This window comes from Polyodon spathula, chromosome 6, assembly GCF_017654505.1.
Source record: "Polyodon spathula isolate WHYD16114869_AA chromosome 6, ASM1765450v1, whole genome shotgun sequence".
In the NCBI taxonomy this organism is placed as follows: Eukaryota; Metazoa; Chordata; class Actinopteri; order Acipenseriformes; family Polyodontidae; genus Polyodon; species Polyodon spathula.
In genome coordinates this window covers 12,671,488-12,684,944 of record NC_054539.1, presented here as the reverse complement: position 1 = coordinate 12,684,944, position 13,457 = coordinate 12,671,488, and the positions used below count along the sequence as shown (strand labels likewise).

General features: G+C 42.6%; 1 protein-coding gene across 2 annotated transcripts in view; it reads right to left on the bottom strand.

The window, feature by feature from the left end:
* LOC121316852 (glutamate--cysteine ligase catalytic subunit-like) overlaps positions 1 to 13,457 on the bottom strand; it is a 39,821-nt gene that overhangs the window by 13,676 nt on the left and 12,688 nt on the right. For both annotated transcript variants that reach the window (XM_041252129.1, XM_041252128.1), the window contains exons 2-3: positions 3,367 to 3,479; positions 91 to 273 (exon numbers count right to left, since the gene is read on the bottom strand). In XM_041252129.1, the coding sequence (XP_041108063.1) occupies positions 91 to 273; positions 3,367 to 3,470 (287 nt within the window). In that variant the 5' untranslated portion in view covers positions 3,471 to 3,479. The remainder of the gene's footprint in view (positions 1 to 90; positions 274 to 3,366; positions 3,480 to 13,457) is intronic.

Here is a 13,457-nt window from a genome sequence, read left to right as displayed (position 1 = left end):
TGAGGATGCGAATGATCTTGTTTGAATAGTAATATGAATACATACAATCTTTATACCTAGTGTTATGTGGCCACATGCATATGCTTATACCTTGGGAATGCTGTGATGGTGCACAGTGTCTGGTTTTCTTTCAGTAAAGAGGAGGCTTCCCTCCGTCGTTTCCCCATGTTGTCTTCCACAGTGTTGAACTCAGACATTGTTCCTCCATAGGGCTGGCCAGGAGTGCCTTCAATCATGTAGCTGCCGTACTCGGGCCTCCAGAGGGTTGGGTGGCTAGAAGAAATAAAAACATACAAACATACAGCAACTGCTTCCTGTGACACTGGGGGATTCTGCACATGAAAAGACACATCATTTTTATTAATCCAGGCAGGGGCACCGCCACCAGGGAGCGGTACCGTGGACGTGAAAAGGCTGGGGGGGTGGGTGGGGTGGGTGGGTGGGGGGGGGGGGGGGGGGGGGGGGGGGGGGGGGGGGGGGGGGGGGGGGGGGGGGGGGGGATTGGCCCCCGTACTTTCATATATCTAACCGGGGGCATGAAAGTGAGAAAAACTTTTTTTAAATTTTTTGTGACCGTATTATTTTTATTTATTATTATTTTTTTTTTTATAATGTCTTCAGTGTAGTGACGTGGCATTGTTGTGTATTAATGTGTTTTTTCTTAAAAAATGGTTAATTTAAATTAGAACACACTTTCTATGACTAAAGGAAAGGAACACAGAAGGGAACTTAGCTGTCTTAGATGGATGTGGCCAGATTGAAACGGCAGTATAGAGCTACATGACAGAAAGTGGATACACACCAGAGTTGATTTAACCAGGTAATTTTTTTTTTTTTTCTGCAGACCTTACAGTTCTATAATTAAAATAATTGACATCGTTGTGAGAAGCAAATACTAATCGATTCAGATTTAAACAGCGAGGGAAAGTAGCATGTGATAATCTGTTTTTTTAGATACGTGCGTGCAGTTTTATATAAAATGAAACTGCACTTTTTTTCAAGCTACATAAAAAAGTGGTTTGACATTTATTTCTATCCTCTACTTCCCTTAAAGCTGTAATTAGCATTGTAAACCATCTCTATTTCTTAATTACACCATGATATCTGGCAAACTAGCTAAAACATTTTTCTAGCTATACATTCAAAACAATATATCTGCTTTACTGTCTTTGCAGAGTTTTGATTGGAAATTAAACTGGTTATCAATAGAGATATAAAATAATCCTGTTTGTGTTTTTATATTACTTGAAAAAGACAATCGTAGAAATACATGCACGCATTGTAGCATTCATGGGAAGACGTAGTATTTACTTGTGTGTGTTCCTCCTTACTGTTTTAATGTTAGAAATGACTCTTTCTACACAAACTTTCAGTTTGGATATTTTAAGTGTGCACTTAAAATACACTTACTTGCTGGAGTAAAAACAAAGGCTTATTAAGTCACTCCGTCTGTGAATTGATTTTTTTAAGTCAGCACAAATGCCATTTTTAAGGCAAGTCGTTTGGGTAGGAATATACGTCAGTACATATATTCCTGCAGATATTATTACAGTTTAAATGAAGAGCATTCCCAGTGTGGACAATTTTAAATACAACTTCTTACAGATCCTGTCGTGCTTGACGAGCAGCAGAACAGCAACATGCACGGTTCTCGCTGAGTGCGTTTAAACCTTTGTCTGTTTGCTCAGCCAGGTGGTTGAGAAAATAATGCCAGGGTTTATTGGTTTTGTTTGGCAAAAAATGTATTTCTTGCCAAGTTTTGTTCTGTGAATTATCAACTAGTTAATATAGTTATTTTGTTTCTCAGACGCCTACTTTTGATAAGTGATAGTTAAAGGGTTAATGTTTATGGGAATGTGTCACAAGGACCGCCGGAGTGGGTGGCGACAGACCAGAAACAGGAACTGACTCTGAACACAGGCTTTGAAATGGTGAAGGCGCTGCTGCACAGTTTAATAATGAAACAGGCAGAAAATAAAAAGGTTTGCTATAATACAAAAACACAGGACAAGGCACTCTAAGCCAAAATAAACAGACAAACAAAAACAGACTAAACTTAACAAAACGGTGCACGGACAGACACACTGACAAACACGGGGAGTTTTAAATAAACAAGTATCGAGCTGGTCCCACCAGCACGCAATAGCAATTGATATATTTAAGTTTCCCCTTCTCTCGCTCCCGTTCTCCACTCACCGAACACCCAACCCTGAATATGTGACAACGTGCATCTATATATACTCTTGTGCTGGGATTCAATTACCAATTAATTATTCACTTGAATCCCAGCACGTGAATTAATAAAGTGCATTCCCCGTGCTCACATATTACTACATTTTACTTGCACGTGAAGTGCTGTGCAATCCTCGTGCCTAAATACACATATACATTTTTAAACACTCGTGTTACACAGACCCGTTTATATCCCGTGTACCAATGTCTATACACCAACATTTAGACACACCACACGCAACACATAACAAATAATATACACAGGGGTGGGAACTTTGTCACAGAATGTTACTACAGTGGAAGGATATGCAGATTTGTGATTTTACCCTCCTGTATGTCATACCTCAGCTGTAGTAATAGAAGCTCAGGATAAGGTCAGGTGCTTTACAATGGCCTCTTTATAGAATGTTACTAGCAGTGAGAGCTGCCCTTGTGTTTGCAACATACAAAATTAGGGTTTTTTTTATGCACAGGTCTGTTGGTCCAACATTGGTCTTGTGCCCCCCCCTCTCCTCCCTCTCTCTCCCCCCCCTGACTACAGGAGTGGGGGAGGGGTAGGGGAGTACCCAACATCCCTCTTGGTGCTCACCACATCTGCCTCCTGTGGTCCCCATCCCCCTCACCCCACACCTACGACTTCTCCCAGAGTACATCTCCCCTACACACCCCTCTCCCATACTCCACAAGTCCCCCTACCTCCCCTCCGCGAATCTCCCTCCCCCCATCCCATCCCCTCTCGCCTCTCCCTCACCCCTCCCCCTCTCGCCTCCCCTCCCCCCATCCCGGAGAAGCGGAGGGGACCCCGTCCCCCGAGAGCTCGGGGGGGGGGGAGAGAGGAGGGGGAGGGGAAGGGGTTAGGGGGGTAGGGGGGGAGAGGAGGGGGGAGAAGAAGAAAAGGGGGAGAAGAAGGGGGGTTCTTCCCCAAGGGGGAGATCCCCCTCTCTCCTCCCCCTCCTCCCCTTCCCCCTTCGCCCATTATTGTGTGGGGGGGGGGTGCCCCAAACACACTTTTTTTTTTTTTTTTTATCCGTGATGGCACCTCTGGATCCAGGGGTTTGTTTGTTAAAATGTGAATTAGCAAGTCCAAAGCATGAACAGAATATAATGTTCAACGTGAATGTTCATTTTACTTACTTGGGGTTGGTATTTTCACCTTTTTCTTGAAGAGTGTGCAAGATATCACCTCCACTGAGCACCAGGCGAACTTTCTGATTGCTGTGATCCATCGCTACCAACATGTATTCAACCTAAAGTACAGCAAAATCAGGAATATTCAAAATGAATGTTCAAGTACTGAATGAGTGGATCTGAATTAAAACAGAAATTGACATAACGTTAGGAGAAAGCATTTCTAATGGAACAGTTTGTAATCATGAAATAAAATGTTTGTGTGAAAAGATATCTGCATCAGTGATATGGTTAGCGGTTAAAACAATGTGAACAGTTAATGTTTACTGGAAAACAGGAACAATGAAAAAAACAAAAAAAACAGCTGTGTACCAACAGCAAAGCCAGTATCTAAAGTATGTGGTCTGTATAATTATTTTGGTCAGGGTAAAACAATGCAGCAGGGAAACAGTTTATTTTTTTACAATTTTATGGCAACATTATTTAACATTTAGAGTGGAAGTTGATTGAGCAAACTGTAATTCACATTCCAGCCAAGGTTCAAAATAGGAGGAGGAAAACTACCATGACGACCTAACCGTAGCCCTAAAGGAAAAAAAAAAAAAACAAACAAAAAAAAAAAAAAAAACACACCACAAAATATTGAAGAAATGTAGGGTTTTGCCACCACAGCTATTTCACTTGTTTCAGCATCATTGTATTTTTCTTTTTTTCTGAACAGCTCTAAATACTCAAACATCACAAAGCAAACTAAAAAGAGCCAACTAAAGGGACCAGCCATATAATGATGTGACATCCACAAAGGGGGTCAAGGTAAACAGACAAATGACAGCCCTGTAAAAATGTAATGCAAGAGTTAAATAAGACACCCTGCAGCACCCCAGTGGATTTCAGGAATACAATTTCCCCTTTGTGTAGTGTTTCAGGATAATGGGTTAATGGTTAGCCTACATGCAGGTTTACCCGATTTACTGAGCATTTAGACGTGGTTGAGAGCTCTACTGAGATCAGGGGTGCTTTAAACTTTTACAAAGTTTTAAAAAGTCAGGGGATGTGATGGCTGGAACAAAAATTATACAAACCTAATCTAAACTAGAATTTCAAGAAGAAATTAAAGTTAGGATAACAATGACATTTCATACCTATACCAAGTTTACCTTTAATTATAACCCTATGGTAGGTTGTGGATTTTTTCCAAGATGCAAGAATTACTGATCATTCGGACTCAAATTTCCTGAACTTCGATTATATACTGGTGTATTGATGCATCAAATTAGAGTGCAATTTGAAGTCTCCCTTTGCCAGTTTGCATTAAGACTTTGATTATGTAGTTATGCACTTATAGATTATGTAGGTAGCCAACATCAGCACTTTGCTAGGATACAAACCTTTCAGCCCCTGGACAAATCACATCACTTAATATTTCATTTACATTTTCCAAATTTAGAAAATTAAAGGTACAGAATTATTTTATTTAAAAATAACGAGACACTGACATGAAGATTGTACATTTTTGGGGTAAAGGAAAGCGATGTTTGGCGATTTGCTGAACTAATGGTAAATGCATTTGACAATGTTAAGATGCAATTTTTCAGATCAAATTGATTTTTGTTAAGTAGTTTACATTTGTATTCTTCTTTGTCTAAAAGGGACATATAGTGCAGATGCATGCATATTTTTTCAGTTAATTAAACTCAAGTGCTTCGTTTTTTACTTTTTTTTAATCAAAAGCAAGTTGTAACTTGCTATTTAACTACTTTATGTATAGCAGCATTCTTAGTTATTGGAGCGTCTGATAAAAATCCTAATGTTTTGTTGATGCATCCATTATTGTTGATAAATGTATATAGGACAGTCCATTAAGAAATTAGGTTGGCGATAGCACCACAAATTATTTTGTTTTTTCTTCGTATTTTCTGTTGGTAACATTTCTCATTTGACTACTTTTCTGTCAAATAAATAAAATAATAATAATAATAAAAAAAACCCTAACATTGTCATTGCACCAGATTACTGTTTTTCGTACCGTATTTATCTTTTTTCAAAATCAAGACAATATTTTCTTTGTTTAAATATGAGGCAGACTCAGCTAACAAGTACAATCCATTTCTGTTTGGAATAAAATGTGTTCCAGCACATCCTTTCCAATTCATCAAACTCTCTTTCTTTGCACTGATGTTCACACCATGTAATTCTCTGTTGAAATTTGGGATTAATCTAAAAACAACAAAAGGCAGGAATGTGCACCAAGTAACAGCACTCTGAAGATCCTATATCAATAACAATTGCAGCAAGAGCACAGCACTGTAAAATTCCCACCCACACCAAGCATGTTGCAGTTTGTTTTTTAAAGAACTATTCCAATGGCTCTGTTCACCACTGTTGTTTCATAATTAAGGAATACACAACATAAATGTTTTTTCCACTTATCGCAAGTAAAACTGGACATGCACTGTATCCCAGATTTTATATTTTAAATCCTACATACTATATGAAAATCTATCTGTGGGAAACTGAAGCCATACAAAAGGATTATTGTAAAATTGTGGAACTTTGGATATATATATATATTTTTTAAAGACCTTTAAATAAAAAAAAGACTTAAGATGTCAAAACTGTTTGGAATACACATTACTGTTCTTCGTCTGAACGATTTATTTATTTATTTATGAGATACAAGACTGTTTAGTTTGATTTTCATTTTGCCAAATGTTAGCTCTTTAGCTTGATCACGTAACATATGCATGCCACAAAACGGGAGGACAGAAGCTCTAATAGAAACAATCAGCAGACATCGCTGCTTGTAAAAAACAAACAAACAGAAACAAAAAAAAACGACATGGCATTCAAACAGGGGAAAAAAAAATTATAAAAGAAATTGTACAGACCAATTACCAGAATCATGTTCCGAAAGATGAAGCCCAAGGAATACCAGTCTCTACCCATGCACACAAATAAAATATGATTGTGACACTAATCGCAGGGAGGTGAAGCAGTCACGGTTTCAAACATACCCTCTGGTCACAAAAGAACATTTTCACAGATGGCATGCCAGAACTAAGATTTATTGAGTTTTAATGTCAGAATTGGTGCAACATTTTAAACACAGTATTGGCTGAACAATTCTTCTTAATCACATTAGTACAATCTTGTGTAGCTAGAGCTGCGGATGGTCAGGGAGGCATTAATATTAACATACGCTAATAGCACTGTCTACCGCCACAATTTTGCTTTACCATTCTGTAGTGGAAAGAATACACTCAGTCAAAATAATGTAAAGAATTACGCAGTACATGAATATCTCTGCAAACCTATTCAGAATTTAGGAAATCTGTAACGTTGTTTCACGTGGGACCAAGTTTGCCATTTATTGGGAATATGGGAATCAGAGTTATAGTGCAAATTAAATATAATATTTATGTGCATTGTAAATGATAGGGTCTGGTATTATATGGCAAATTTCTGCATGTTTTCAGATAGAATACACGTTTTTTTGCCTTGCTGAAACAGTATGTTTATAACTTGTTTATAGCACTGTTAAGTGGCTAAAGTTTTTCCAGTGTGACTAAAAATGTTAAGTTTCTTTAGCCACAGTGGCTAACTAAATGAAAGTCTTAGAGGGAACATAGTTATGGTATAATAATAAAGATTTGCAACAGTGTTGGTTGTTACAGAGCTGTGTATCAGGGGCGCACCCAGGATCTAGTCTCATCTGTCAACAGGGGGAATGTCATTCATGTATCAGTTTTCATACAGTCTGATGAAAAACATACCCTGTAAAAATGAGGTTCTCAAAAGCCACTTGCTATGCACCATAGGTTCTTTGAGAAATTACCTCTCAACATCATCTCTCAAACCTGCTTATTGTCACGTTTTATGCAGCCTGTCATATGCTGCATGGCTGGGCTTGGTTTTTATTTTAGCCAATGAGGTTTTCAAATGTGGCAGCAATGCACTAGCTATATATCGCGGCCCTTGATATATATTGGACCCCCACACCTGCGATAGAGTGGGTGGTGTAATACCTTAAATTTAAAAGATTGCCAGAGGCTCTCTTAGCAGCCATTTCAGGGTTTCTTTGTAACCAACAGAATATCAGCTTTCCCACAGCTAGCCAATCAGTAGTGATAGGGGTGGGACGTGAACACTTTTAAAAATGTTAGTGTGCAGGTGCTAGACTATTCAGTTTTCAGAAACTTGTGTCGCTCTTGCTCTAAAAATATACCGGGAGTGTCTTTCTAGCAACAGAATGAACATAGGAATAAATAAATAAATAAATAAATTACTACTTCTCCGATGGGCAAAGTATAACAGAAAATCTGTTGTCCTGGTTGTCGGGCAATACGAATTGCACACCCCTGTGATACCACAGCTATCTAAAAATAAAAATCAGATCAGTTACCAAGCACCCTTCTTGACCCATTGTTAAGAATCGCTTGTTTGATTTAGCACTTGTTTGAAGATAATATTCTATGTAGGGCTGTAACGAAGGGTACATTTTGACCTTTGATTGAAAATCATATTATTTTACAGGTAATCCATATGGAATAAAACATTCACATGTAGATTAAAAATATGTTAATATATTTTTATAGGATCTACTCTCCTCTAGCAGGTCTTGCAGAAACTGTAAAATGATTGCAATTGGGCAAGAGATGAGGTCATGACCTCGTCATACAACAGCTTTGAAAATACCTCCACTTCGAGGCGTAAACGACCTTGTGGAAGAGGCCCTCTGCAGAATGCTAGTACTGACAACTGCGCCTGAGAGCCCCAAGGCAGACAGACTGTCCCATTCAGGTACCAGACCCACAGTTGGGAGTCTGTCTGGTTCTGCGTGCCAGACTGAGGAGATCCATGCGTAGCAGGATCTCCCAGGCATGGCAAAGGTTTGAAAACCAGATTCTCCTGGGCCATCTGGAGGCCACAAGGACAACTGTCGCCTTCTCTCTGGACCTTCTCTAGGAAGGCCGGGAGTAACGGTATTGGCAGGAATCTGTACAAGAGCATCCAGGGCCTCTTGTGGGCTAGGGAGTAGACGCATAGTGGACCGCCGCAGCAGAGGAGGGAGAACCAAAGTGGGTAGCAAGTTGTCTCTGCCGTGGCAAAAAGATGGACTCTGGCCTTCCCGAAACATTGCCAAATGCGCTCTACCACCTCAAGAGGAAGTCCGCCGCACAATTCACCATTCGAGGGAGATGAACAGCCTGATAGACAGCTGGTTCATTTTTGCCTAGGTCAATAGACGAAAGGCTATGCAGTGCAACCTCAGGGACCAAAGTCCTCCCTGGCAGTTGACATACGCTACTACAGACATGTTGTCCTTGTCCTTATGGACATGTCTCCTCTGGAGCACTGGGAAGAATTGCTGAAGAGCGAGGTGAACCGCTCGCAGTGCCAGTGCATTTATATGCAGGGACCCGACCAGGATCTGCGGACTCCTCTGCCTGCCCAGATAACACCCCAACCTTAAATTGGACGCATCTGTTGTCACCAACCGACGTCTGTGGATCACTCCCATCCTTATACCTTCGTGCAGGTGAGTGGCTTGCCTCCAGCAGCGTAGGGTTTCCCAGGATAAGCGAGACACAGCCAGCCGACGGTATCTGTTTCATTTAGGCCATGCTTGAATCAGGCGCATTATGAGTAACCCCAACTGGATGGTTGATGAAGTTTCGGCCATCAGACCCAGTAATTTCTGACACAACACCAATTGTACTGTCGATACGATTGGTTAGACAGTTGTGAATGGCAGCTACTCTGTTGTCTGACAGGTAGGCTAGCACTGTAAGGGAGTCCAGCCAGAGACCCAAATAAACCGTACTTCGCACTGGTATGAATTGACTTTTGGCATCACTGAGGGCGAGACCCAGTCTCACAGATCAACCAGTCGTCCAGGTGGACGTGAAAGTAAGTGTCCTTTAAGTCCACAGTGGTAAACCAGTCACCCGGCCAGACAAGACTGGAGGATATGACCGTCTGTCAACATTTGGAACCTCCTCTCCCTCAAGAACCCGTTAAGGTATCTCCGGTCTAGGATGGGGTGAAGGGCACAGTCCTTTTTTGGCACCAGAAAATACCTTAAGTAGAACCACTCCTCTTGAGAGGTGGGGGCTACGAGGCAAATAACTTCTTTGATAAGTAATGTATTTACTTCTTGCCTGAAGGCCAAGAACTGGAGAGGGTCGCTCACAGATGTAACCATGATCCCTTGAAAGGGAGGAGGGCCCGCGTGGAACCGGTGTGTATGCTGTCAAGCACCCAAGAGTCTGAGGTGCAAGTGCACCAGTATTGTAGCTGGTGTTGTGAGAAAGGGGAGGGGGTGAGGCCACAAGCCCTCAGGGGACCTGTTGGAGCTGTTGAGGCTGGGGTGGAGCCTGTTTTAGAGGCTGCCTAGGACAGTGTTGAAACTGCCTCCCAGAGCGCTGTTGTGCTGGGGCCTCACGTCCAGCGTTTCCCCACCCTTGCGGGCAGCCCCGGTTATTAGCTGCCTCTAAAACCTGAAGGCGATGCCTCAGGACGCCACACGGCACAGTGGGGATCAGAACCGTCCAGGTCACAGTGTGTGACACGGGCGGACGCCAGCATCTCATCCTCTCCCACACCGGTGCATGGGAAGGGAGCATTGAGGCCACCTGTCAGGATCCCTCCTGTTCTCGATGGGGGCGTTCCAGGATCTCCTCCACTCCTGGCCGAATGTATGGCCAGGGGAGATACAGTGCCTTTAGAAAGTCTACACCCCCTTGAACTTTTTTCACATTTTGTTGCGTCAGTGCCTCACAGTTTCATGCATTTAAATGAGGATTTTTTCCCCCCACTTACCTACACACAACATTCCACACTTAACGGGGAAAAAGTTCTTTATTGAGAAAAAATTTATATATTAAAAATACAAAACTGAAAGCTCTTACTTGGATAAGTCTCCACCCCCTGAGTTAATACTTGGTGGAAGCACCTTTGGCAGCAAGTAGAGCTGCGAGTCTGTTGGGATAGGTCTCTACCAACTTTACATACCTAGATTTGGCAATATTTGACCATTCTTCTTTACAAAACTGTTCAAGCTCTGTTCCTTAGGGAGCGTTGATGGACAGCAATCTTCAAGTCATGCCACAAATTTTGACTGGATTTAGGTCAGGGCTCTGACTGGGCTACTCAAGGACATTCACCTTTTTGTTCCTTAGCCACTCCAGTGTAGCTTTGGCTATGTGCTTTCGGTTGTTGTCATGCTGAAAGGTGAATTTCCATCCCAGTTTCAGCTTTCTTGCAGAGGGCAGCAGGTTTTCCTCAAGGACTTCTCTGTACTTTGCTCCATTCATTTTCTCTTCTATCCTGACAAGTGCCCCAGTCCCTGCTGATGAGAAACATCCCCATAACATGATGCTGCCACCACCATGCTTCACAGTAGGGATGGTGTTCTTTGGGTGATGCGCTGTGTTGGGTTTGCTCCAAACATAGCGCTTTGCATTTAGGCCAAAAAGTTCCATTTTAGTTTCGTCAGACCACAAATTTTTTGCCACATGGCTACAGAATCTCCCAAGTGTTTTTTTGCATACTTCAAATGGGATTCAAGGTGAGCTTTCTTGAGTAATGGCTTCCTTCTTGCCACCCTACCATACAGGCCAGATTTGTGGAGTGCTTTGGATATTGTTGTCACATGCACACTTTGACCAGTCTTGCCATTGGCCTCTTGGTAGCCTCTCTGATCAGTCTCCTTCTTGCTCATTCATCCATTTTGGAGGGACGGCCTGATCTAGGCAGGGTCTTGGTGGTAACATACACCTTCCACTTCTTAATAATTGTCTTGAATGTGCTCCAAGGGATATTCAAGGCCTTTGATATTTTTTTATACCCATCCCCTGATCTGTGCTTTTCAACAACTTTGTCCTGGAGTTCTTTTGAATGCTCCTTGGTGCTCATGGTTGAGTCTTTGCTTTGAAATGCACTACCCAGCAGAGGGAACCTATAGGAACTGCTGAATTTATCCTGCAATCATGTGAATCACTACAATTTAACACAGGTGGAGGCCACTTAACTTGGTGTGTAATTTTGTTGGCAATTGGTTACACCTTACCTAATTTAGGATTGCTATTACAAGGGGGACGGCCACTTATCTAACCAAGCTATTTCAGTTTTTATTTTTAATTAGTTTTCTTCAAATTTCTAGAATATTTTTTTTCACTTGGAAGTTGCGTTTTAATTCCAGGCTGTAAGGCAACAAAAGGTGAACATTTTGAAAGAGGGTGTAGACTCTCTATAGGCACTGTAAGTGCGTCCAGCAAGGCAGACTTATCTGTAAACGGGACCCTTGCCTGGGACAGCCAAAGCTGTCTGTGCGCCACTATAAAGGCCAGCCAGGCTTCAGCCCGAGGCTTGCCATTGGAAGCCTGATACCTGCAGCAGCATGACTGAAACCAAGCGCAGCTCCGAAGCTCCGGATTCAGGGAGGCACGCCGATTTCAAAATGCCATCCAACTGGGTCATGAGTAGGCCTGCCGTGTTGCCCAGGTGCATATGCCTTCTTGAATTGGGCCTCCATTATTCTGCATTGGCCATTAGGGCATGCAGCGTCCTTAGACAGACCTACTGGAGGGGGGAATTTTGACATCTCGACATTCCGGGGCTAAGCACCGACGCTCAGAGCGCCTGAGCACTAAGTGCGCCTAAACACCAATGCACTGAGGCACTGAGGGCATTAAAGCACTGTCTATGCACCAAGGCACAAGGCTCTGAGGGCTCTAATGCAGGGAACATCTGAGCACGAGGCCACAGAGGGTACCGATGCAGGAAGCGTTTGAGCACCGAGAGCAGCGAAGCACTGAGACGCAGAGGTTCTGGGGCACCAATGGCTGAGAAATACCAAGGGCACCAATGCAGGGAGCGTTTGAGAGTGCTGAGGATGCTGAAGCACAGAGGGTCTGATGCACCGAAACACCGAGGCACAGAGGCTCTGAGGCACAGATGCAGGGTGCCTCTGAGCACCGAGGCTCTGTGGTACTGAAGGCACCGAGTGTTTAAGCACCAAGGGTACCGAGGCTCTGGGGTACCAAGACACCACGGGCACCGAAGCACTGAGGGCACAGAGCTGGGTGTCTAGTCTGGATCGTGTGCTGTCACACAACTGGAGCAGCACGTAGCTTGCAGCGGTGTGCAGCACTGCCTTAGAAGCAAGAAGAGGCAGTGAAAAGGACTCTCTCTCTCTCTCATACACACACAACAGAAGCTGAAGGAGTATTTTTTTTTTTTTTGGGTCGCACACACTGAGTGGGCAGGCCGACTAAATCCAGTGGTGTCGACTCAACAGCGGGCACAGCAGAGCCGGGTCCCGGTGGAGGAATCACGAGTCTCTTTTCTCATTGAGTTAGTGATTCCGGGGAAATGGCAAGATGACTTCCAGCAATAAAATTACAGGGATCTTACAGAAAACTCATAGTGAGAGCTCTTTCACAGACTCAGCCACAGAAACTGGAGAGGCTAGTAAACTTACCTTACTTACCAGGTTGTGAGAAGCAAAAGAAAAGTGATCTCCGCAGAGTGACTACTTAATCCCTTGGTAGACGGGACCGAGGACGTCACTCCCCGGAAGGGCCTATCTACGGCTCTGACATAAAATGCTCAGTAAACAACATATCCCAGGAGTACTGGGTAGTTGGTCTTATTCCAACTGAAAGGGAACTCAACGCATTCAATTTCCACTTCATAAGACCAGCATCAAAGAAGTTGGAGGTCACAATTTTAGGTTCACATTACTATTGAGGTAGCAGCTTGTCATTTTAGTCAGAATTTCACATTTTGGCTAAAACTTCTGAAAACTAAGCAAATAATATCTCTGAAAACTATACCAGTCATCAAGTGTCTGGCTAAAACAGGTTTCAGTGATAATGCAATCTGTACATTACTAGGTCTGGTCAAATCCTAAAACTGTATCTGTCCAAAATGTCTTAACTGCTGGTCAAATGATAAAATTGTACATATGACTTATTCTGTATTCTCATTTCCTGTTTTTTTAAATGCTTTTATTCACAACAAAACACACTTAGTAATTGTTGGAAAACATGGATTGAGAATTGATTAGCAGTTTGCAACGCATGTGGACTGGC